The following is a 23,747-nucleotide window of genomic DNA, read 5'->3' as shown; positions in this document are numbered from 1 at the left end:
GGGCCCATCGGGCTCCCATGATGCGGTGATGACCTGACTGTCGGAACATTACATGTCGCGAAGATGCAATTTTGAATGTGGGTGAAATGAATGATTTTGTTATCCCCTCTTTCGGCCTATCATGAAGAAATCATCAACTCTGGTAAGCTGATAGCTCAGCCGCTCTACTGTGTAGACTGCCGTCGACATTTTTGCTGGCCGAGCATGACGTTCGAGGCAATTCTGAATAAACTCGTGCACACAGTATTCATCGCTTCTTCCGCGCTGTTGGTTGCAATTGCTGACCGGCATTATGCAGTTCTGCAGCAATCACAGATAAAAGAAATGCCATTCGTCTTCTTCGCCGGCAATCCATTCCACAGAACAGCCAATGCTACCTAGGTCAAGATTCCACGTCGCTCAAACAGCATCTATACTAGCCCGTGATGTGAGTTGCTCGTTCTGATTGCCAAGCTTCGATATCTGTAGGAAAGCGTCGACACCGTAGCCCTCCAGGCTATGGAGTTCAAGGCCACCCGCCCAATATTCAGCATATACTCGACTCATGGGCAACCCCATTCCCAACCTGAGGTCGGGTGCTCTCGAAGCGAGTGTGCTGAGAGAAGAGTCCCTAATCTTTCCGCTTGGCTTCTCTTCCGCCGCTTCCAGTTGTCGCACTTCCTGCATGGTAGCAGCTAAGGTTGGAACATCTCGGAAGTTCTCAAGCCGTGAAGCGCTCCTTGGTCCTTTGTTAAAAGACCAGAGGAAGGGCATTATATCCCTTGGGATACCTCCACCTTGATCAGAAATGCGTATCACAACATGTTGAGGTGTCTCGCATATCAAGACCTCGATCGGCGGAGGTGGCTGGCTTGGATCCTTATACCTTTCCATGACTGCCTGTACTGAATTCCGTAGCAGCTCTCCGATGATATATTCCAGATGACTCAAAACGTAGGGGAAAGTTGCATTGATGTGCCCCTGAATTTTGATCTCCGGCACCATGGGATCAGCACCTGCAGATGACTTGCAAATATCCTGCGTAAACTTGCCAACTCTTTCAATGATTTCCTTTGCATTGCACCTCAACAAAACTTCCCCCACAAACTCATTCTCAGAGCTGGGTTGAGGGACATGCCAAGGAGAGTTGAATGTCTCGGTAAGGGCGAGATGCTGTTCGGCAATAACGCGCCGGGAAATGCGAGCTCGTAACATCGCCTGCACGAACTTGTCCATGGTGTCCGCAGAAACAAGCTCTTGACATTCAAGCACCCCCATGACCAAGTTGGGAATCACTGCCATGTGCTCTCTGAGGCTTTCGCCGATGACCTTGCAAAAATTCTCATTCTCTTCGACGGTTCTGATCACTGGCATGCGGCGAAAATTCTCAAATGACTTGTAGTACAGCTCGTAGACCAAGGAGAGATGGGGGTTCGTGACAACAACGTAGGGCAGGCGTTGCATTTCTCGTAGGCGATGGGCAATTCTGGTGGGCAGTTCCATGCGGACATAATTTGCCGAGCTGAGCAGTCGACTCTCAGTCAAGGTGCGACCGAAGAAGAAGAGCTGGCGCAGACTGATGGGCCGAATTGGGCGGTCAACCCAGCTGCAGAGCTCGATTAGCTACCCGAAGAGCTCGTCCAGCAAACCATTAACTCACTCGTCCAACGTAGAAGCTGGCCGCCATGGCGGTGGACTGCTGCCACCTCGAGAAGAAGCACGTCTACATGGCGGAAATGCCGTGCATCCATTGACATGCAAGGCTCTGGGCCTCAAGAAGCGGGGGACCTGCAGCATCTCATATCATCAATGATGGGCGTTTGATGTGCCACCATCTTCCATCGTCTGAGCAGATTGATTACGAGGGTATCACCTTCAGCGTGCAGTCTAGTGAGGATGAGTCATTCTTGGTGTTGGCGAGAGCGGTAGAGGAGAGATTGAGATGATATTGTAGTTGTAGTAGTGAAGGTACCAGGTAACGGAGGAACCGTGGTGGCGGAGTTCTCGGCTTGTGGCCATTCATCATTCGTCATTTGACGATGTGCCCTCTCACTCACCTTTGCCCGCAAAGTCGATATTCCACTCCGGAGGCCCTGCTATTACTGTACTGTTCCTTGCCATCGTAGCTTCATCGTCAGATTCTTTGCCCGGGGGCTACTCTTCCGCCTGTTCCTTGACCTCTTGGGTAACTTTTCTATCTTATTCTTCTCGAAGGTCTTACGAGTCCGGCTGTGCACTTTCCGCTGCGCATCATCCTTGCAATACCACTCTTTGCGGACAGTCGAGGAAGGAGCTGCTTTGTTCCTTCCCCGTCGAGGACGGAGACCAAATATTCAGCATGGACAATGTATGTCAGATCTTTTGACTTCACCTTCGTCCAGAATTCCTCATCCAGTCCAAAACAATGGTTGCTGACTTCGAATCCTTGTTCGACCGCCTACAGTTGGCTGGTCCTGACATGCTGATTGATGGGTACGATCAATACAACCAGCAAGAGAACGATGTCGTCAACATTACTCCCGAGGATGCCTCAGAAGAGCCCTCAGACACCCTGCCGAGGGCTGATGACTGTATGAACACTTCGCTTCTTTATTTGGCTTTTCGCTAACCTTCGCACAGTTGAGGCCATGAAACGACATGTTCTCGTCGATCTACCTGATACCGAAGCCGAAGCAGAAACCACCTCCACATGGCATATTGAAAAATGGCGGACGTTGTCAAGAAGAGAGCATGGGCCGGTATTCGAGTGTGGTGGCCATCCCTGGCGCGTTCTGTTCTTTCCCTACGGAAATCAGGTTGACTCCGCGTCCTTCTACTTGGAACATGGCTTCGAAGGCGACCCTCCTGCGGATTGGTATGCCTGCGTCCAATTTGCTCTAGTCCTCTGGAACCCGAATGATCCAACCTTGTTCCGCTCACATTCTGCAACGCATCGATTCAACGCAAAAGAGGGAGACTGGGGCTTCACAAGATTCGTCGAACTACGCAAAGCATTCCATCAACCGTGGGAAGATGGGACAAGACATTTGATTGAGAATGATGAAGCCAAATTGACCGCCTACGTTCGCATCATTAAAGACCCAACCGGAGTGTTATGGCATAACTTCGAGGGCTATGACTCCAAGAAGGAAACCGGCATGGTTGGACTGAAAAATCAAGGTGCAACTTGCTACTTGAATTCCCTCCTGCAGTCTCTCTACTTCACAGACGCCTTCCGAAAAGCTGTATACCAAATTCCTACTGAGCAGGACGCGAACAGAAGTAACAGCGCTTGGACATTACAAAGATTGTTCTACAAACTGCAGAAGGACAAGTTTGCCGTGTCAACGAATGAACTTACAGCATCATTTGGCTGGGACACCCGCCAGATTTTTGAACAGCAAGACGTACAGGAATTGTCTCGAATATTGATGGAAGTCTTGGAGAAAAAGATGAAGGGTACGCCTGCCGAGAGAACTCTTCCAGAACTCTTCATCGGAAAAACCAAGACTTACATTTCTTGCATCAACGTTGACTACGAGTCCTCAAGAATCGAGGATTTCTGGGATCTTCAACTCAATGTTCGAGGCAATAAGAACTTGCATGAGAGCTTTATGGACTATATCCAGGTCGAAACCCTCGAAGGTGAGAACAAGTACGACGCTGGCGAGCCTTACAAGCTGCAAGATGCCAAAAAGGGTGTCATTTTTGAGAGTTTCCCTCCAGTCCTACATTTACAGCTCAAGAGGTTCGAATACGACATCAATCGAGATGCGATGATGAAAGTCAACGACAGACATGAATTTCCCGAAGAGTTCGACGCCTCTCTTTATCTGTCTGAGGAAGCGAAAGCTGCCTCAACGGAACCTTGGATATACCAATTGCATGGCGTACTGGTACACAGTGGTGATTTCAATGCTGGCCATTACTATGCGTTCCTCAAGCCCAAAAAGGATGGTTATTTCTACAAGTTCGATGACGACAGGGTCACTCGATCCACCATGAAAGAGGTCCTCGAGGAGAATTACGGAGGCGAATATGCCAACGTGGCAAACGGCGGCCCTGGTCAACGACAACCCTACATGAGAGGGTACTCCACCAAACGCTCCATGAACGCATATATGTTGGTGTACATTCGAAAGAGCAGACTCGACCAAGTTCTCCACGGGGTGCAGGAGTCCGACATTCCGTCACATATTGAACGAAAGATTACCGAGGAACAGGCAGAATTCGCTAGAAAGAAGAAAGAACGCGATGAAGCACATCTGTATATGAATGTCGGCCTGATAACAGAGAAGACGTTCCAGGCTCACCACGGTTTCGATCTGACGAGCTATGATCTCGATCAAAACGATCCTGCCGCCGCCCAGGTTCATCGACTGCTTCGTACGACAAAAATCAGCGAATTCGCGGCCACTGTGGCTGAGGAACTTGGACTCGGACCCGATCAGATCAGATTTTGGGTCATGGTCGGCAGACAGAACAAGACGAATCGTCCAGACCAGCCAATTCGAGAGGTCGATATGTCTATCGAAGAAGCCATGAATAAATATGGGTCTAGAGGACGTCCATTCTATTTGTGGGCTGAAAGTGCACCGAAATCTGACGATGGTAAAGTTCAATTCCCTGATACAGGACCAGCAGGGGGAGCCAATGCTCCGATTCTCGTCTTCTTGAAATACTTTGATGTCAAGGCTCAAAGTTTGACTGGCGTCGGCCATGTCTATGTGAGAAAGCTGGACAAAGTCTCGGAGATTGCGCCACAGATCAACAAAATTATGGGGTGGGATTCCAGCACGTCGATACTTTTGTTCGAGGAAATTAAGTATTCCATGATCGACATTATGAAGCCGAAACAGACGTTCCAGCAATCCGAAATCCAAGATGGAGACATCATCTGTTTCCAGCAAAATCTCCCCGATCTTGACTCTACAACGGCTACCTATACTGATGCTCGCCAATACTACGACTATCTGCTTAACAGAATACCCGTCAGCTTCTATCCCAAACCCGGAACGGAGGGAGAGGCTTTCGTGTTAAGTCTCAGCAAGAAGATGACTTATGATCAATTTTCTGGTAAAGTCGGAGAATATCTCAAGGTCGATCCCACTCATATCCGTTTTGCTACAATCAGTGCTACCAACAACAAGATCAAATTGTGGATCAAGCGTGGCATGAACCACAATCTCCAACAAATCCTTCAATCGCAATCCTCCTACGGCGGTTATGCCACACAGCGTGGTGATGCCCTCTACTACGAGGTTCTTGAAACCAGTCTTGCAGACTACGAGACCAAGAAGATCATGAAAGTAATTTGGCTCAGTGATGGCATCAGCAAAGAAGTAAGTTTGCCCAAGCTGAAAAAGGTATGTTTTGTTGACTCAAAGCAGGAACCACTCGAAATCCTCGTGGCTAAGAATGGCATCATCGGTGATCTCGTCAATGGCATTGCAAGAAAACTCAACTTAGACGAACAGACCGCGAGGAGTATCCGCATTTTGGAGGTCCATGGGGGAAAGATACACAAGGAGTTGATAGAGGACTTCAATGTCGTCGGCGTCAATGAGTTCACGACACTCTACGCTGAGAAGATTCCTGACGAAGAGCTGAACGCATCTGACGATGACCGCTTCATCTACTGTTATCACTTTGACAAAGAGGCGAACAAGCCGCACGGTGTACCTTTCAAGTTCATGATCAAACCCGAAGAGCCATTGACGGAGACGAAGGAGCGAATCAGCAAGAGAACAGGCATCAAGGGCAAACTTCTACAGCAGATCAAGTTTGCCTTGGTGTCAAGAGCACTGTACGCCAAACCAAGATATCTCGAAGAAGACGATGTCATCTTTGATCTCCTTCAAGACGGGGATGAGATGCTGGGCCTAGATCATGTCAACAAGGCACGAAATTTCTGGGGCAGAGCCGAAGGCATGTTCATTCGATGAGCTTACAATGGAAAAGCCTCCTTATCTAAACGAACGAGCTGTCACACACGAACGTCTGCGCCATATCAGCAAGTATTATATGAAGGATATCAGCGTCCGCTTCTAATCCTGTACTAATGCTGGAGTCCCGATTTGGGCCTCTTGAAATGGGCATGTACCAGGGATCTGGCACTACGGACTCTTTTTGTGGCCAGGTTGTTGGTTGGCAGCATCATCCAGTACCTTGTCGAATCCCTCTTCCAGTGAAGATCGAAACTAGACTACCCCAGGCGTCTAGATTAGAGACTTGTGGGGAGGAAACGTTTGTTGTTGGAAGACAACAAGGGTTGAAAGGGTCTGAGCGAATTGTCCATTTCCTTTGCCTAGGATGGCCTGCGCTGAGGCTGGTTTGTCCTGTTGGTGGTACACAAAAACACAAACAACGTGGATACTCAGGCTATGGATAGTCAAACGAAATGATGAGGGTACGAGGCGATGTGACTTCTATCTTTCACAAACCGACAGCCATTCTCTTGTAGTCTTTGTCCCAAATATACATCACTTGTTCCGTGCCCAACGGATGCGTCGTGCCGTCTTAACTCTTTTCTTTTCTTACATCAAGTTAGACGTTCTCCTTGATCCAATCCCACAACTGTAACATGTACTCCTCCTTCATCACTTGTGAGACTTTTGCCTTGAGGCAGGGCATCCTGTCATACGTTTGTTCCATGTCGTACTGTATCGGTGCCTTCTCCGCATTCGCTTCTGTTTGCGCTTGAACGGAGTGCTCTGAACTCGTAGCTGCCTCTTCATCTGGCTCAGGACCAGCCTGTGAGTGCACTTGAGGCCGAGATGGAGACCGGTATTTCGAAGAGTAAGCAGTTTTCCAGAATCCCAGCAGCCTCAACAATGGATGGTCTTTTGTCTTCTCGTCGTGTTGCAGAGCGGACAGCGCATCAAGCCATTCATGCACCGGGACGATTCTGAAGGCTTCCCGTCGCGATAGACGAGATAACAAATCGAACCATTGAACGTCGTTGTTCGGGTTCAGGACATGGTGCACGGCAATCTCATCTCGCTCGTCAACGGGGTTGCGGTCAGGGTCTGGCTTGGCCGAAGCACTTCTGTCCATGTTGTCACGTCCGCTTGGTCTTGCCGTGTTCACCGCGTCTTCGATAAACGCCCTGGCAGCAAGGTCGACGGGCAACCAGTTCAACACCTCTCCTTGCAAGTCTGGCAGGACACCAGTAGCCTTCATGCTCGACAGCATCAGCGGGTATGCCTCGGATTTGCTCCACACTCCCGTGTCCGTTGCGCCGGAGAGTTGACCGACGCGTGCAATCGAAATGCGGTTGCGCAGACGAGTATGTCTGTGTGCAGCCTGGCAGATTGCTTCGGCCACCCACTTTGAGCGGGCATAGCCTGTTGGACCGGCCGTGGCGGGTGAGGACATGGGTCGCTCGGGCACGGCGGAGCCTTGGCTGAGATCAGGGTACTGGGAGACCGACGCCACGCTGGAACAGAAGACCACCCGCGGAGGGATCGGTTGGGGAGATGATAGAGCGAGATCGATCAGGTTGCGCAGACCGGACAGGTGGGTGCCTGCGAAACTGCGGAGCGGGAGGAGGAAGTTCACGCTCCATGCTAGGTGGATGATCACGTCGACGTTGCTGCGGAGGTGGGTGTACTCGGTGTCTGACAGGCCGAAATGGGCGTCGGAGAGTTTGCATTGCCAGATCGTCGTCTTCGCGTCGAAGTCTGCTGGCATGGGAAGGAGGCGGGACGATAGAGCTTTCAGAACGCGTTCGCGGCAGGTGTGCGCGCTGGCGCCGCGGACAAGGAGGTCGATGTGTGATACGCCCGGGTTGGAGAGGAGTTGGTGTAGGATGTGTGAGCCCAGAGAGCCCGTTGGGCCGGTAAGGAGGATTCGGAGGCCTGCAGGAGATTTCGAGGCAGGTGATGATTCTGGAGTGGCCAAGGCGTCTGTGGATTCGTTGCAAGTAGACCAAGGGAGATCGTTGAAGGTGCTGTATTCCTTGGTCAGGTCCAGCATAAGTTGCTGTTGTTCGGCCTGCTCTTGCTCGTGCTCGATCCCCTTGATTGTTTGACCGGAGCGCATGCGCAGAATCAGGTTGCTGAGGCGGGTGATTGTCCCTTGGTCCTCGACCACAGTCAGTGGTAACCCTGCATCTTTGGGAACCAGATGAGATAGGGCATGGCGAATCTGAATGCAACCAACTGAGTCGATCCCATACGAGAAAAAATCAGCATCGTTACTTAGAAACTCCTGTTCAGGTTCGTTCCGCTCGCCAACGACATTGAGTATGATCTTTCGGATGGTGTTGAGGACGTCCTTGTCCGACACCTGCTGGGGGGAGCCATCGGGCAGGACATTCTCGTATGCCTTGGCTATATTCTCTGCATAGCGCTCTTCAGCCTTGCCACGCAGGACGGTTCCTTTGCTGCTCTTCTCAAGGCTTTGTTCTGCATGAGGCATGGGAATGAGCATGTTTCGAGGTATTCTCGCATGACTCTGAGACTCCCTGTTGAGTTTCTCGACAAAAGGTGATATCTCTGCGCAGAGATGCTTATCGCTCATCGACGCACCTTGTGATGATCGGAAGAGCAGCACGCCAGCGTACGACTGTCCGTTGCCGAAGACGAGTGCATGGTCGATAAGAGGGGAGCACGCACGGATGGCGTCTTCTAATGGAGCAGGGTCGAACTTCTTGCCAGTGAGTAGGGTCAGTTGAGAGTCCGCTCGGGAATGATAACGCCATGCATTCTCGAGGTCGGGGTGTGGAGCGAACAGATCTGCTGTGGCATAAGATCCATCGTCGCGATTGCGCTTTGCCTGAATTATGTCAGTCAATCAGTCAGTCACAGCGATATCTTTCCATGGTGGAGGCTCACCATATGAGGCCATCCGGGCTGGATGACCAGTTCGGAAAGACCGTCTTCTTGACGTTCGAATATAAGTGGTTGTTGTTGTTGCTCTCCGGTTGGACTGGCCCTGAGATACTGCCACGCTTGATCTTTCTCGAAATCTCGATAGGATGACATGAGAAATCCACACTCGGCACTACCGAATCGTGATATCAAGTTCACCTTGTCCCTCACGAGTCCGTCACCGACTTCTTCCGGCAAGGCTGCTCCGCCGACTCCAACGATATCCATTCGTTGCAGATGTTCCAAGCCGGCTTCATCGTCTGCCATCATTTGCAAGATGTAGGGCACGGAAGAGAAGTATTTGACTTCGGGGCCACCTTTACTGGCGCAGGATGAAGCGGCCTCGAGGCACTTGCAAACATTGGAAGCCGTGATCGGGAGGTGTTTGCCCGGGAAAAGCCATATCAGAGCATTGCTCGTCCAGGCTCGGAATAGGTCGGCAATACCACCGTGATAAAGAGGGGTCGTAGTGAAAGATGCATGTTTCCGGCCATCGAGCGCAGGTAGAACGCCCACAGCTGCTCGATGACTCTGAGGGATTGGTTTCGGGACGCCGGTTGATGTGCCAGAGGTATGATGAAGATATGCAATGTCTGTCTCCTTGACTGCGGCTGGTCTCTTCGTGGTTTTCGGCGGCGGGCGTCTTATGACGTCTAATATGTCTTCTCCGCTGAAAGGTAGGAGTAGAGACTCCAGCGGAGGTCCTGTTCCCTTGGAGGACTCCTTCAAAGCTTTCTCCGCCAGATTCTCGTATATCTCGTCGTAGAGGAGGAATTGCACGTCGCAGGATCTGCATAGATGGGCCACAGCAGACGGAGAACACTGAGGTGCAATCAAGAGAGCTGAATATCCCAGCCGAATGATGGCGAGCCAGGTGAAGAGGAAGTCCGGAGAGCTTGGACAGAGCAGGGCCACTGTTTGTCCGGGTCTGCTGCCGAGTCTCGTCGATAATGCCTCCGCAACAATCACTGAGCCTTGCCGCACGTCGTGGAACGTCAATATATGCGACTTCCATGAAGCTCCCGTCTCTCCAGGAGAAAAGAAACCGACCACCGGCAAAGATGGCTCAGGTTGAGCCTTGGAGTCGATGAGATCGTTGACTGTGTTGTAGTGTTCGCCATCTTGGTACTGAGCGGCCTGGCCCAGAGTGCAGGTGAAGTAGTTTGGCTCCATGGCAGTCAGGAGACAAATATTATGACTTTACCTCAGACGATCGGACTGGCAGCTTCGCATATCTCGTGAGCAGGAGCCTATGATGCAGTTTGTGTTACAACTCCGGTCTTGAGCTCATGGGACGACACTAGACGATGCCATGCGAGAGCAGCCGCAAGTCTTTGGAGTCTGTCCGTCATTCAATCTTTGAGCGAGTACCTTGTAGCCAGAGGAACAAAAGACTAACTGGAGACAACGTACATTTTTGCGAAATGAACTTGTCGAGACACATCGTGTTCCGGTAACATACTGACATCATGATCCGCTCGAACTATCTAGAGGCCATCATGACCCTAGAAGTCGATTCGGAATCAGAAATACCATAGTTATTGAGGCCGGTGAGAAGAATGATAAAAAATGTATGCTTTATTATGGGAAGTTGTGTGATGTTGAAGTTGAAGCTTCTGATGGTATGAATATATTTTGTGTTGGAGAGAGTAACACAGCTTCTCTTCCACCAAACCATCAACACCTCATACAATTGGAGACGTATTTACAAGAAACTGGCATCATATGGATTGCTCTGCACACCACTGTGGACACGCATGTCGTCTAAATCTGAGGCCTTTACCATTGATCATTCAATCATCCTTCGGCCGGTCATTATATTATCCCATCCCATCCCATCTGCCAACCCAAGAGCCAGTGCGTGATTAAATACGAAACGCGCAATGATTGTAACGACTCTCGTATACTCAATGAACACCATTTGTTCCATTGGTGTGGACGCCGTTGGTATGGCCATTCACTCCGTTCGCCATGCCCTTGGCTAAGCCGTTGGTGGGTACGTCTGTGGCTCCATTGATGAAATCGGTAGGTTTTTCCTCCGCCGCAGCATGCTTGGTCGCTTTTGCCGCACCGTTGGTCATCTTTCCGTCGGCATTTCGGTGTCCGTTGGTGACTGCTCCGTTGGTATTCGTATCATCATTCAAGACATTCAGCTTCTTGAGGCCGTTTGAAACGCCGTCAGTCTCGGTCTCGACGGGCTTGTTGTTGACTGTGTAGCCAGTATCGCTTGAGTCGACAAAAGCCTCCAAGCCCTCACCATTTCTGGGATAATTCTTCATCAATGCCTTGTGCTTCTTGAGAGCAGCAAACATCTCGTCCATTGAGACGTCGTTCAGGAAAACGCACTTCCCCAGAGGACTGGGCACGGCAGCGCGAAGCAGACCATCTCGAGTCTTCAGAATCGCCTTGGTACCCTTGTCAAGGATGTCTTCGTCGAATTGATGGTGGTCCATCGACAATCCTGCTCTCGAGAACAGATTCAATATCCGTTTGTGCTCTTCGTCACTAAGGATTCCACGCATGTTGGCAAGAGTCGCCGAATATGCCATATCAATAGAAATGGCATGGCCGTGGCGAAGAGGAACCTCTGGCACTAGCTCGTGAAGCGGTGACCAACTGGCGTATGTCAACAATAATTCATTGCGGGAAATGGAAAGACATACGTGTGACCATAAGCGATAACTCTGTCGAGTCCGATCTCGTGCAGATTCGGAGTCTCGAGCTTCAACATCTCGTGGATGCCGGCACGGTTGATGGTATCTGCAGCCTTGCGCACCTCTTCTGGTGCACCATCCATTCGACCAAACCCAGTTTTGATTAGCTGCTCGCAATACTTGTCAAGCAGATCGAATGTCGGGAGGTGAGCGCAAGTGGAGATCTTGATCAACTCCGCAAAACCGTTGCGGATCTGTGCTTCCGGCAAGGTGCGGAGGAAACCGAAATCCAGGAACGTGTGCATTGGAGCATGATAGGCTCCGAGCCGGTTCTTGTAGTTGCCATAGTTGACGGCAACCTTGATTGACACGGACGCGTCAATAAGCCCAATGACAGTGGTTGGGATTCTGATATAGTTGGTGTTTCTGCGGTACGCAGCGCAAGCGAACCTATTGATCAGGGGTCAATAACATGCTCGTACCGGTACAAAGCCAAGGATATGTATGGGCCAGAGTGCCTTGAAGTCATCTTGGCAGGTGGTAGCTTTTACCCAGCAACGTCCGTAACCAATCCACCGCCGATGACGAGTACAGGTTCCTTGATTATTAGTCAGTCGCAGTCCTGTATGAAGTCCATATGCACTCTCACCTTTCTGAAGACGCCAAACTTGTTCATCGAGTCGACGATGCTCAAGAACGTGTCGATGGATTTGGCCTTCTCGCCAATCATGGTCTTGTGGATGTCGAGGTCAATCTTATAGTGATCGAAGTACTTTTGCATCTGCTCGCCGTAGACGTTGAAGATGTTGTAGTCCATGACGGCCAAGCAGCGCCCCCACCGTTGATAGCAGTCTGCTAGGTTCTTGTTGTTGGTGTCAAAGACTCCGTCCATGAAGGTGAAGTCATATTCGATCTTCTCGTAACCCTCAACGTGAAATCCGGCTGGTGTCTCGGCGACGGTTGCTTTGAGGTCAGACATGTTGAATGGCGGGAAAGTCTACAGAAGGAAACTTGGGAAGAGGTAAAAGAGATACAGGTGTGAACGTTAACAAAGTGGAACTAGGGATCAGGAGCAGGCCACCAGGTTAATAAACCCAAGCTCCCACAACACGGGGGTCAACGAGTCGTCAAGACGTGATCACTAGGTGGATCACAACATGCACATTGTATACCGTAGACGACGTCTTCCATCTTGCCGGATATGGAGGATTATGGGACTCCACAAGCGAATGGAGTCTGTTAGCATCACCTTTCGAAACAATCCGATATAGGTTGATTGGTGGGTCAAGGTGTCCGTACGTCAGCAAACCCGTTCAATTTAGAAGAGTCTTGCACAACAGCAGTTGGCTTGAAAGGTGCGTGGGACACATTTCATCGAAAGAGCGCCTGTCGGTATATTCTTTCTAACATGTCCACAACAAGAACTCAACTTGTGGCGCAGAGCTCCTGCCTATCGATGGTATTTCAGCACTTTCAGTGCTCGAGAAGGCTCAGATCTGTGGCAGGATGTCCCACTAGTTGCTCCATCAGGCCTTGAGCAAAACAAGGATCGTGCAACAGTCGGTGAGTCCCTGGCATGCAAGGCTCCCAAAACAGATTTAGCATGCGATTTAGAATTCCAGCCAGGCACAGTCATGATGTAGTCGAAACAATGATATGCAAATGTAACAAAGAGACTGGTCAGAAACGTGGTCCGGAAGAAATAGCCACCATTCAGCAGGGTGTACTGTGTAAGGGCCGAGCTGCAGCTTCTCTTTCCAAGACGATCCGCGTAGGACAAACTCAAGGGGAATCCCGGTCAGGCACAGGCAGCAGTGGGTGAATGGAGAGCGTGTACCGTGGTGTCAGGCACTGACGGGCAAGGTGATGGGCAATGCCAGATCCTAGCGTGATCGTCGGATAGATTGAGTTGGGACCGGTGTCAAGATACGGAGAGGTCCACAGAAGCCTGCTGTGAAAAGAGGGCAGACGGGGAAGCGATCGAAGACGTCGTTCACTCAGTAGGGTGCATGTCATTCTCCAGAATCGGCGGTTGATGACGATTCACGTCATGGCGTTGTTGGTGTAGCACGAAGCAAGAAAGATGGAAACTGGAGAAGAGCTTTTTCCAGGAGAGACACTTGGGGGAAGCGAGGCCCGCTAGTCTTTGTGTAGACTAGCTGCCCTGATGAGGACTAGCGGCTCGTCATTCGATTGGCTAGTTTGACATCACGGAATCATCATCCCTCGTTTCCATTCTACGAGCTCGTACAGGTCAACAATCATCCTTCTGCCAGGCCTTTGAGGGCGGAAATGCACTTTCACAACTCTGACTGGCGGCACGAGACCCACTCCAGCTGTCCGGCATATGTACCTAGGTATCACATTGCGCTCGCTCATACGCGTGCCTGGACCTGGATGCAACGGGGAGATCATGTCTCGAAGGTCGCACTGCATCCGGCGATCTGATCTTCCCCCGGGGTGCCAGGGTCCGAGGTTGAGATCTTGAAACTGCCACTTCAGATTTATGTCATAATGATTGTTCTGAATCTCCTCGGCCGCTGTGGTCAATTTTCGGCAGGCACCAACTGTTGTCGTTGAGACGCGTCAATTGTCCTCTCGTCAGTCAACTGAGCATAGTACCATAGAAAGCTGACTCTACATTCCTTCCAACATTCCACAAGCCGCAAAATGCCTGAGTTCGACCCTCAGAAGAAGTATCAGGAGCAAGAAGAGACATTTGTATTTCGCAGCTCTGCCCATTCTCGTCGCCTACGTGCTAATTCAACTTAGTTTGATGATGGCAGGGAGATCGAGCTTTTGCACTTCGTCTACAACAAGTCAAACATTGACAATATCAGGGGTTCTCCAACAAAAGTGCTAGCTGCCATTGATGAATTTGCCAGAACGCAAAAGTATCTGATGAATGTCGGGGAAGATAAAGGACGAATAGTCACAGAGCTAATTGCAGACGTCAAACCTCAGGTAATGGTTGAGTTGGGTGGTTATATCGGCTATTCATGCATTCTTTTTGGCGACGCTGTTCGCAAGGCTGGTGGCAAGCGATACTTCAGCCTTGAGCGGAATCCGGAATTTGCGGCCGTCATTTCCTCTCTGGTCGATCTTGCAGGCTTAGGCGACATTGTCAAAGTCGTGGTTGGCTCGAGCGATGCTTCCATCAAGAGACTGCATGCCGCCGGTAATCTCAAGTTCATCAACCTGATGTTCTTGGATCATTACAAGCCCGCTTATACGACAGATCTGAAGCTCTGTGAGGAGCTGGGCCTGGTCGGGATAGGGACCGTGCTGGCTGCCGACAATGTCATCATACCAGGCAATCCTCCATACCTCGAATATGTCCGAAGCACAGTCGAGGAAAAGCGACGTGCAAGCAAGTTGGCCAGTACAGTCAATGGGGTTGATACCCGATTTGCCGACAAGACAGCCAAACAATATCACAAACGTGAAGGAGAAGCCAAACTTGACGAGACAAGGATCGGTAATCCTGGGCTGGTTTACGAGAGCAGGCTTGTCAACAGCTGGGAACCGTCAGGGGTGCCGGTAAGGACCGTTCACAGTGTTGCCGCCTCAGCTCCTTCCGACTAACTGTGTGCAGGACGGTATTGAGATCACAAAATGTGTTGGAATATCCACTAATCCTTGAGCGGCGTCTCTAGCAAGCCGAGTCAATGTCTATGATGATCACAAGCATTGGGAAGAACTATTGGCTATAGTAGGTATTGCAGTGTCCGTACAGACTCACCACAACTGCGGGCTTGGGGGTTCATTTTCGGGTTCCGTGAAAACATGAGCACGTTTGCAGAGCTCGTGGTCTTCTCCGATAATGTACAACCTTCTGTCGACATATCACCGACAAATCTTCTGCCCTCTTCTCTCTTTACTCTGATACCCTTGTCTGTCGCATATGAGTTCGGCGACTGAGTGCTGCTTCGAAGTGGGTCCACACATAAAAATTCTTCTTTGTCCCACTACCCTCTCGTTTCTGAGCTTCCCAAAACCTCCCCGAGCAACAAAAAAGAAAGGCCAAAAAAAAATTGGACAGAATCCTATGGTCACTATGGGGCTTGAACCCACGACCTTGGTGTTTTCCACAGGGTATTAGCACCACGATCTAACCAGCTGATCTAAGCAACCCTTGGTCGAATTCTGTGCGCGAATTCGTGGCCAAAATTTCAAGGATTTTGTTCATAGCTCCTCAATTTTGCATCTTGACAATGACCCATTCGGGGGTTCCAACACTGTCAATGGAGGCCCGCAGTGCTATTCTGTGGGTTACTTACGAGATACAATCTACAAGCTCCACCGTGGCTTCATCTGCAGAGATCCGCAGCTTCGATGTCTATTTCGACTCAGACTGCCTCAAGAGCAGCCTGTCACGCCTCATCAGCCGCGAACTTACGTGAGACATCCAGAAAGAGAACCTGAGTTGGAAAGGGACTGAGGGAGGAGGCAGGAGTCGACGAAGACATAGAGGTTTATCGTTTTCGGGGCATGTCAGGGGCCAAGAAGTAGTGACATCGTGCTTTATACTCCGCCGGAGCATTGCACGGCCGACTGTAGATTCACATTGTGCAGATTCCACTACGACTGACTGGCATCGTGCTAGCTACTCCTTCTTGTTACTCTTATTCACCTCTATCGTCTCTGTGGTTGATGAACAGCATGATCACAACATGTAATGCTTGCAACATCATCTGTGATCTTCAGACTCTGTATTTGTTGATGCCGCATACAGCTCCACCCTGCCTTCCAGGTTCCACGACGCTGGCCGCAAACATGCGTCTCCACATATCATGTTTCGTGACGTGAACATTTCTGAATGGCCCAGCCGGCATGAGCTCAACGCTCTCTCTACCTAGGTACCTTTTTTGCAGACCATGTGAAAATCAATCGCCGTCAAAATATCCATACTCCTTACGTTACCTCTGCTTTCTGAGCTTCAGAACTGACCATTGGCCTCTGGCTGTGCTGACCATGCTCGACAGTGCTTCGTCCGTTTTAGCTCACAGGGTGCAGAATGCTGCCTTGTTGCTTCTCAGCCTTGTTTTCCTTCCGTTTGATACCTCAATTCTCCTTTGTTCTCTCTTCGTACGCTTGATCTTGCCGAATCATGCAGACCTTACCCGGCAACATCAATATCACCAGTCGGAGTTCCATCCTCGCAAGATCCTTGTCACTGGGATTGGCATGACCAAGGGCCTGGCTCTGGCTAGACTGTTCTACGAGGCTGGCCATGTCGTCATTGGAGCAGACTTCGAGCCGAATGGAGCTCTCGTTTGCGGAAGGGGATCAAAATCCCTTCGAAGGTTCTACCCTCTACGAAAACCCGATCCGAAGACTGGCTCAGCGCCATATATCCACAGTCTGCTTGGAATCATCACAAAGGAAAAGATAGAATTATGGGTCAGTTGCTCTGGCGTGGCTTCGGCAGTCGAAGATGGCATGGCAAAGGAGATTGTTGAAGGCCGGACGAATTGCAAGGCTATTCAATTCGACGTTGAGACGACTCAGACCTTACACGAAAAGCATACCTTTATCGCCCATACTAGAGACATTGGTCTCACCGTTCCGGAAACACATGAGATCGCCAGTCGAGCAGAGGTCGAGAACATTTTGCGCAATGCTCCCGCTGGTCGCAAATACATCATGAAGACGATCGGGGTTGACGATGCTGTTCGGGGGGATATGACTCTTCTTCCGAAATCCACCCCGATGGACACTTCCAAGCATATCGCCAAACTGAAAATCTCGAAAGACTCACCCTGGATTCTCCAGCAATTCATCAGTGGCAAAGAGTATTGCACCCATTCACTTGTGGTCAATGGACAAGTCAAGGCTTTTGTCGCTTGCCCTTCGGCAGAATTACTCATGCACTATGAAGGCTTGCCTCCCAATTCTGTCCTTAGCCGAGCAATGCTCGATTTCACGAAGAAGTATGCTGCGATCGGCGGACCGGGGTTCACTGGTCATCTGTCCTTCGACTTCATGGTGTCGGACGACGAGACGGAGGATCCTAGCAGCGTTACTCTTTATCCCATCGAATGCAATCCACGAGCACACACCGCTGTGGCACTGTTCAATGGCACCACGGCATTAGTCGACGGCTATCTGTCCGTACTCGGTAAACTTCCAGCATCGAAAACCCCCTCCGTGGTAGTGCCTTTACGAAACGACAAGTATTATTGGATCGGCCACGACCTGGTCACTCGAGCAATTCTACCCACTATGTCTTTCCTGACTTTCGGCATATCCTTCCTTGACCTCATCCGCAATCATGTCACTTTCATACGCCATCTTTTAACCTGGAAAGATGGAACATACGAATTTTGGGATCCGTTGCCCTGGTGGTGGCTATACCATGTCTACTGGCCAATGCAATTCCTCTCTTGTATCCGGACCGGCCAAAAATGGAGTCGCATCAATGTTAGTACCACCAAGATGTTTCACTGCTAAGAGGAGGAATGGCGATTGCTGTCTTTCGAATAGGATTGACTCAATCACGACTAATGGGCGGATCCTGTCATTGCTCTGTGGAAAGGAGTAAAGGCCAAGATCAATAGGCTCGACACTGGTGGGATGATTTGTGCTTTTCTCGGTCGAAGTCCTTCACGTATCTCTTCATCTTCCATCGTACGGACCTCTCCTTGGTCACGTCAACCTCCCGCAGGCAAACCATGTTTCGTGGTGCGACAGAGGAACAGCAAGCGGTGCGCATATCGTTGCGGGATACGATCAGGATGGAATCGCGGGTCATTGGCCGCAGAGACTTTAAGTCATATCTCAGCGCGGGGTAAAATCGAAGGAGGCGCACACCACGAAGACATCTCGAGCACTTCAGCCTTACCCGAAGAAGCGCGAAATTACACGTGGTCGGCATGTCAACAGTCGAGAGGCTGATTTTCATACCGACCCGTCATTCCACCCCGGGGTCTCCAGCTTCCGCGTGCCCCTTCAACGACGGTTATCTCGGAAATGAGGGTTGAAGGGAGGCATTTCCAGCTCGTACGGCAATGCTTCAAATCAAAGTGCGTGCACTCGGGTGTACAATGGATAACTTCGCTTAAATGCAGCCACATCTGCACATCATGCGGCTAGAAGCGCAAGTGTACGAGGTTTTGGGAATTTTGGCCCCCGAATCAGCAAACCCTTGACGGCTTTGGCTTCCAGACCAATGCGAACGTTCTTTCGCAGGCCAGCGCCGGACTTGCGGACGGAGAGATTATTTAAGGAACAGCGCTATGTCAGCATACCAGAGAATGGCGTCTCACTCATCTGACCCAAAGCTTCTAGCGGCAGGTGATGCATGGCCACTCACGTTTCAGGTCCTTCGTGTTCTGCGCAGACGATACTTAGGCCGGCCTGAAAATCGACTAATCGGCGTTTCTGAGATGCTACGCCGACAACGAGGCTACGTTATGCTTATAAGGTCACCAGGATCCTCTCGATCTTTCCACGCTGTTGGTATCACCAATGACTTAATAAGATATTTGCAAAAGCACGGCTCTACGAACAGATGCAGGACTGATGAGAACCTGGGCGGGTTTCCCTTTCCGGTGCAGCCCTCAGCCTGCCATAGCGACTTGGTGCTTTTCTTCAATGCTGACGTTGTCGATTCAATATTCAGAGCAATCTCTTGACTCTCGCGCATAAGGAACCCGCGGTCGGCAAAGCTGAGGAGCACATTTCAAGTACAGCCTGGCATTCTTCCAGGAATCTTGGCCGTCCTTTTTCAAGATGCCATCAACACCACCCTGGACCACCACCGGGATCCTCGCCACGTCGAGCATCGACCCATATTTCGCAGAAGCTCTTAAGACCAACCTCCTCAGTCCGGAATCCAATTGCACCATCACGACCCTCAAGGAAGAAACCGCAGCTGCCCTGCCGGTCCTTCAAAAGTCGCTGTCAGAAAGTCGTCCACATGACATCACCGAGACGACCCATTCCATCAAACTGCGCGACGACTATCCCTCGCGCATCATTGTATGTCATCTGACCTCTGCCCTGTCGGATGCAACGCCACGGCCGCTGATCTTGCTCTTCCATGGCGGCGGCCACTGCGTCGGACACCCCGAATTCGAACTTCCCTTGGCACGGCAACTCGCCCTGGCGCATTCCGCCATCGTGGTCTGCGCATCGTATCGCCTCGCGCCTGAGTTCCCCTTCCCCTTCTCCATCTGCGACGCCTGGGAGACGCTCGAGTTTGCAGCCAGCGAGGCGCGCAAGGCGAATTCGGCTGTCTTCCCGCGCTGCACAGATGCCCGAGTCGGGTTCGTCGTCGGTGGTACTTCGGCTGGTGCAAACCTCTCGGCATCACTAGCACATGTCGCGCGAGATGGCAACCTGCATCCACAATTGACTGGACAATTCCTCTGCGCGGGCACTTACATATCGGAACATCATGTGCCGGCGAACTACCGGGATCGATATCTGAGCTTTACTCAGAATGAGGAGGCGCCGATGCTAGGTAAGACCATGTTAAACATGTTCCGAGACGCGTTCCAGCCAGATATGACGAGTAAACTGTACATGAGTTTCGACCAGCATCATCCGGCCGACGAGGGAACTGGGTCGGTTCGGCATGGACATATGGGTGTTCCGCCGGCATACTTTCAAGTGTGCGGGATGGATAGGTTTCGTGATGATGGGTTGATTTATGAGAGGGTGCTGCGAGAAGAGTGCGAGGTGCCGACGAGGTTAGATTTGTATCCAGGCTTCGGTCATTGCTGGTGGGCTACGTTTCCGCAGTTAGAGATGAGCAAGAAGAGGATGAGGGATGCCGTGGAAGGAGTGGGCTGGTTGCTAGATCGTGGGATCGGCGAGAAAGGCTGATGTACACCAGTGCCAGGGTCTGCTTACAAACAAATCTGCAAGCAATATATACATCTTGAGCCAGGTCGGGCGCACATATATAGCATCCTGACTATGTTTGAAATCCTGGAGTGACTTCTCGGCTTGGATTGCTTGCGTCATTCACAGCTGCCAAACCCTGTCACTGTGTCGTGCCCGTTCGGTCGAAGCTATGATCTTTAGTATTTTGGCGCTTCGAAAAACAGACACGATCTGACACAGCTCACTTCCACGAACGGCAGATTTAGTCTTTCATGATAGGCGGTCGCGGCAAAGTCGTAGTGTGAGGCGAGTCCCGGGCCCGAAACCTGGGAACGGCCGTCGGAGTACCGTTCTCGGGAGTCTCCTCCTGAAAGTCCTGGGCTCTGGGATTGAATCGTCGAAGCATCAACGGATTCGGATGACGACCTCCCGGCCCATTTGCCGTCGGAGCCTGAGTACCGCGCAGAGTCGGCTCATTGTTGAGTCGGCCAGTTCTGGGGTCCTTCAAATCATCCACAGTCATCGCAGGGTCCGAATATTCCGGGGGCGACAGCGTGCCTGGCAAGCGCCATTGTAGGTATGACGGTCTTGTGAATTGCCAGTATGGCGGTGTGTCGCTGCGTTTTTCTCCCGCGGTCAGAGGTATCGGGATCGGAGACTGGGCTCCGTCCAAGAACTTGGAGATCATGGGCTGAAGTTGTGGTGTGAATGTTTGCGGTGCGATCATTTTATCCCAGAAGATGATGCCCGGTTGCAAGTTGAGGATCTGCGCGATCTGTTCGGGCGGTGCGCGTCTGATGTACACGAACGACTCGGTGATACTCGACGCATCGAGCGCGGTGATGACCTGGACATTGGCGCTTCTCAAGACACCCTCGTCGACGCCTCGGTAGTCGCCGGCATATGCGAGGCCGAGGGGTTTGTCCTTGGTGAAGGGGGCTTGCTTCGTTGCTGGTTTAGTTTCACCTTTCAGCATCGAGACAAACCTGACTTTTTTTTAGTAGAGATAGAGTAGGTGCCTTACCGATTAGGTCTCTCAGGCAGAGGAAGATGGCAAGATAGAATAAGTCCACATTGCCCACGCTTGTCATTCCGGGTAGAGATTTGGGGATCGAGAGTTGGCCTGGGCCGACGATGACACATCGCTTGATGGACGGCAGCTGTCTCTCTCGATAGCGTCGTGTAATGATGTCTCCAATGGCCTGGGAGGCGGTGGTGTAGGATGGAGTGCTTTTCCATGTCGTTTGATATCCCCTCCAGGCCTTGGTCTCCTTTGAAGCAAACATGTTGGACATTGTCTGCTGTTCGCCAGTTCTGGAGAGATAGGTTAGAGGCGAGCGCAGCTTACTGGGGATCCTTTAGATTTATTCGGATCCAGAGTGGCTGACCAAAGTTGTTGGAGTCGTAGTCATCTTGGGCCTGAAAATCCATCGTGATCATTCAGTGTCTCTCGGAGCATCTCTTTCTGGCAGCGCCGACCAGTAGCATTCATAGAAAATTCCAAGGTGAACGTTGATGGAATGGGGCCCGAGAGTACTGGACCTAGCTGCCTGGTTTGAAGAGTAATCTGTGCTTCTGCCATTATTATCCAGCGTTACTCCGTAGACCATCCTCAGAAGAATACTAAATATAGTCTTGTAAATGCTCGGCGCATTGGTGGGCTAATCTGTAGATGTATCGGTCTTTATACCACCGTCCTCAGAATATTTACTGACCTGCTGATGGTATTTCGAGGGTGAGACGTTTACTCAATCCGCCTGTTCCTTGCGATGTTACCAGATGCATTCTTTGCGGCAAGGTCCCAGCTGTTCGACGGGCCTTCGTACCACGCATCAGCAACGTCTTCTCTCGGGCAGCCCTAAATTGGGGTACGTGCGGCTCGTCGAAGAGGTATCATCAACAGGCATTTCTCGCTGAAAATCACTGAGCATTCCCTCAACGATAATGAGCTTGCGGAAGGCTTCGCTTCACTGACTCGTAAGTCAGGCGTCTGTGTCAAAAAGTGTCTGCCATGAAGAGTTTGGAGTTCTCCTCAAGCTATTAGGAGTGTATTGAATTTTGAGTCTCGTGCTTTTCGTCTAAACATACTATTACAAACTCTGTGAGCCACCACATCAAGTTCATACATATCCTGCAAGTTGCACGTCAGCAACCAAATATGGGGTACTATAGAAGTTGACTCACCTTTCCGGGCTCCTTGGAAGAAGAACCTGACCACCAAGACTTGCAGGCCGGCCATACCCACCATCATGCACACCTCGATAAGACTGAAATTGAAGATTCTCTGCTCCGTACTCCGGACCGTGCTGAAGTTGCGGTTCTCTCGTGTGCGGAAATATTTCTGCATCCTGCTGACCGTGCTCAATTGCCCACTAATCTTGTAAATCATATCTTCCAGCGCTGAATGTTGTTCGGGCGAGGAGCCAGCCTTCTGAGGTAGGAGAGCGGATTTGGATTCGTCTTCGACCTGTGGAGCACTCGCGGTCAGATCTGCCCATGGAATGAGGGCTACGTGTCGCCTACCGCAACTTCAAAGTCCACCATCTTATCTGCAAAGGTAGACATCTCATTGTTGAAGCAGAAGCAGTACTCGCCGGGGTTCTGCGCCGTAAAGACGAAGTCTCCCTGGCGTTCTTTCTCCCCTTCCATGATTTTCTTGTCATTCGGACCATATACCGAATAGTCGACGTCGAAGGAGCCGCCCGATTGTACCTGAAGAGTCAGCATTTAGATAAGACTCGAGGGGCGAACAAGCAGCCATACCGCAAAGTAAAAGGCGACTTTGGCATCCTGTCGCTCGACGTTGGTGAAGAAACAGGCTTTCTCGCTGGCCCCGAGTTTGTAGGTCAATGCTGTGCCGTAAACGCTGGAGACGGCCAGGGCCAGCAGGCCGAGGAGAATCGACAGCGACCGCATGTTGTCACGCTTATTTTACTCGGAGAAATTCGAGATGGCGTCGCTTTTAATGGGCACACGAGTAAACTGTTCACTCAAAGCAAAGGGCCACCTTTGGCGCAGTCGCGCAGTCTACGAGTCCCATCTGGAAATCCGCTTTCTCCAAATCTTGGCGCGGATTTTAGACCGGATTTACCCCTGACACCATCCACCTTACCCAGCGTTTACCTCAGCCAGCTAAGCTACTGTTAGACTTGCTACTTATTTCACTGCACGGCTTCACCAACACTCGATATTCCACTCTGATCATGTAAGAGCGGTGCATCTCGCTGCAACCTCTGCGATGGTCCTAGCCAGAACCTCCGGCCTTCTGTGGAAGCTGGGCCATGTGATCATATGACGGCTGGTCAGGCTGAAAGTGGCGTGGGCTAGGTTACCTTACCTGGTACACAAACACTACCAGGGATTATGGGCTCCCCGTTTCGGCCTATTGCAGTCATGGGGGCCGTAAAAGCGCCCGATGGCCGCAAGGCGT

General features: G+C 51.0%; 9 protein-coding genes and 1 non-coding gene across 10 annotated transcripts; 4 read left to right on the top strand and 6 right to left on the bottom strand.

Moving 5' to 3' along the window:
* Window positions 1-103: 103 nt before the first annotated feature.
* PV05_02293 (uncharacterized protein) lies at window positions 104-1,947 on the bottom strand. Its single transcript, XM_013462860.1, has 2 exons — window positions 1,640-1,947; window positions 104-1,585 (listed from the first exon to the last, which is right to left on the bottom strand). The coding sequence occupies exons 1-2, from the start codon at window positions 1,774-1,776 to the stop codon at window positions 400-402; spliced, it is 1,323 nt and encodes a 440-aa protein (XP_013318314.1). The 5' UTR covers window positions 1,777-1,947; the 3' UTR covers window positions 104-399.
* A 96-nt stretch (window positions 1,948-2,043) lies between these two features.
* On the top strand, window positions 2,044-6,475 carry PV05_02292 (uncharacterized protein). Its single transcript, XM_013462859.1, has 4 exons — window positions 2,044-2,326; window positions 2,423-2,549; window positions 2,599-5,300; window positions 5,349-6,475. The coding sequence occupies exons 1-4, from the start codon at window positions 2,318-2,320 to the stop codon at window positions 5,901-5,903; spliced, it is 3,393 nt and encodes a 1,130-aa protein (XP_013318313.1). The 5' UTR covers window positions 2,044-2,317; the 3' UTR covers window positions 5,904-6,475.
* Window positions 6,476-6,504: 29 nt separating this feature from the next.
* On the bottom strand, window positions 6,505-10,004 carry PV05_02291 (uncharacterized protein; the record flags this gene model as incomplete). Its single annotated transcript, XM_013462858.1, has 2 exons — window positions 6,505-8,736; window positions 8,796-10,004. 2 exons carry the CDS (start codon window positions 10,002-10,004, stop codon window positions 6,505-6,507), a joined length of 3,441 nt encoding a protein of 1,146 aa, XP_013318312.1.
* A 734-nt stretch (window positions 10,005-10,738) lies between these two features.
* PV05_02290 (uncharacterized protein) lies at window positions 10,739-12,464 on the bottom strand (the record flags this gene model as incomplete). The annotated part of the gene is made up of 4 exons (XM_013462857.1): window positions 10,739-11,447; window positions 11,495-11,935; window positions 12,037-12,083; window positions 12,135-12,464. The coding sequence occupies 4 exons, from the start codon at window positions 12,462-12,464 to the stop codon at window positions 10,739-10,741; spliced, it is 1,527 nt and encodes a 508-aa protein (XP_013318311.1).
* A 1,691-nt stretch (window positions 12,465-14,155) lies between these two features.
* Window positions 14,156-15,245, top strand: PV05_02289 (uncharacterized protein; the record flags this gene model as incomplete). Its single annotated transcript, XM_013462856.1, has 3 exons — window positions 14,156-14,206; window positions 14,258-15,025; window positions 15,081-15,245. 3 exons carry the CDS (start codon window positions 14,156-14,158, stop codon window positions 15,126-15,128), a joined length of 867 nt encoding a protein of 288 aa, XP_013318310.1. The 3' UTR covers window positions 15,129-15,245.
* Window positions 15,246-15,534: 289 nt separating this feature from the next.
* Window positions 15,535-15,619, bottom strand: PV05_02288. Its single transcript has one exon. It is a non-coding gene; the product is annotated as a tRNA-Ile (tRNA).
* Window positions 15,620-16,459: 840 nt separating this feature from the next.
* Window positions 16,460-17,997, top strand: PV05_02287 (uncharacterized protein; the record flags this gene model as incomplete). The annotated part of the gene is made up of 1 exon (XM_013462855.1): window positions 16,460-17,997. One exon carries the CDS (start codon window positions 16,460-16,462, stop codon window positions 17,936-17,938), a length of 1,479 nt encoding a protein of 492 aa, XP_013318309.1. The 3' UTR covers window positions 17,939-17,997.
* A 1,023-nt stretch (window positions 17,998-19,020) lies between these two features.
* On the top strand, window positions 19,021-20,329 carry PV05_02286 (uncharacterized protein). The gene has a single exon (XM_013462854.1). The coding sequence runs from the start codon at window positions 19,220-19,222 to the stop codon at window positions 20,315-20,317; it is 1,098 nt and encodes a 365-aa protein (XP_013318308.1). The 5' UTR covers window positions 19,021-19,219; the 3' UTR covers window positions 20,318-20,329.
* Window positions 20,330-20,579: 250 nt separating this feature from the next.
* PV05_02285 (uncharacterized protein) lies at window positions 20,580-22,251 on the bottom strand (the record flags this gene model as incomplete). Its single annotated transcript, XM_013462853.1, has 3 exons — window positions 22,033-22,251; window positions 21,342-21,983; window positions 20,580-21,268 (listed from the first exon to the last, which is right to left on the bottom strand). Exons 2-3 carry the CDS (start codon window positions 21,610-21,612, stop codon window positions 20,580-20,582), a joined length of 960 nt encoding a protein of 319 aa, XP_013318307.1. The 5' UTR covers window positions 21,613-21,983; window positions 22,033-22,251.
* PV05_02284 (uncharacterized protein) lies at window positions 22,234-23,306 on the bottom strand. The gene is made up of 4 exons (XM_013462852.1): window positions 23,081-23,306; window positions 22,841-23,029; window positions 22,502-22,784; window positions 22,234-22,448 (listed from the first exon to the last, which is right to left on the bottom strand). The coding sequence occupies exons 1-4, from the start codon at window positions 23,231-23,233 to the stop codon at window positions 22,438-22,440; spliced, it is 636 nt and encodes a 211-aa protein (XP_013318306.1). The 5' UTR covers window positions 23,234-23,306; the 3' UTR covers window positions 22,234-22,437.
* Between the last annotated feature and the right edge of the window lie 441 nt (window positions 23,307-23,747).

Source organism: Exophiala xenobiotica (assembly GCF_000835505.1).
Source record: "Exophiala xenobiotica strain CBS 118157 unplaced genomic scaffold supercont1.2, whole genome shotgun sequence".
NCBI lineage: Eukaryota > Fungi > Ascomycota > Eurotiomycetes > Chaetothyriales > Herpotrichiellaceae > Exophiala > Exophiala xenobiotica.
Note: the sequence above shows the minus strand (reverse complement) of the source record. Positions and strands in the feature narration are given on the sequence as shown.

What these genes read in the sequence shown, in the direction of transcription:
- PV05_02293 (XM_013462860.1), bottom strand. Translation starts at nt 1,776, where the DNA reads ATGCTGCAGGTCCCCCGCTTCTTGAGGCCCAGAGCCTTGCATGTCAAT. An exon ending in CCAGCTTCTACGTTGGACGA is followed by an intron (nt 1,586 to 1,639) that starts GTGAGTTAATGG and finishes CGAGCTCTGCAG; the next exon opens with CTGGGTTGACCGCCCAATTC.
- PV05_02292 (XM_013462859.1), top strand. An exon ending in CCTGCCGAGGGCTGATGACT is followed by an intron (nt 2,550 to 2,598) that starts GTATGAACACTT and finishes ACCTTCGCACAG; the next exon opens with TTGAGGCCATGAAACGACAT. An exon ending in GTGATGGCATCAGCAAAGAA is followed by an intron (nt 5,301 to 5,348) that starts GTAAGTTTGCCC and finishes GACTCAAAGCAG; the next exon opens with GAACCACTCGAAATCCTCGT.
- PV05_02286 (XM_013462854.1), top strand. Translation starts at nt 19,220, where the DNA reads ATGCCATCAACACCACCCTGGACCACCACCGGGATCCTCGCCACGTCG.
- PV05_02284 (XM_013462852.1), bottom strand. Translation starts at nt 23,233, where the DNA reads ATGCGGTCGCTGTCGATTCTCCTCGGCCTGCTGGCCCTGGCCGTCTCC. An exon ending in AAGTCGCCTTTTACTTTGCG is followed by an intron (nt 23,030 to 23,080) that starts GTATGGCTGCTT and finishes CTGACTCTTCAG; the next exon opens with GTACAATCGGGCGGCTCCTT. An exon ending in TGGTGGACTTTGAAGTTGCG is followed by an intron (nt 22,785 to 22,840) that starts GTAGGCGACACG and finishes AGTGCTCCACAG; the next exon opens with GTCGAAGACGAATCCAAATC.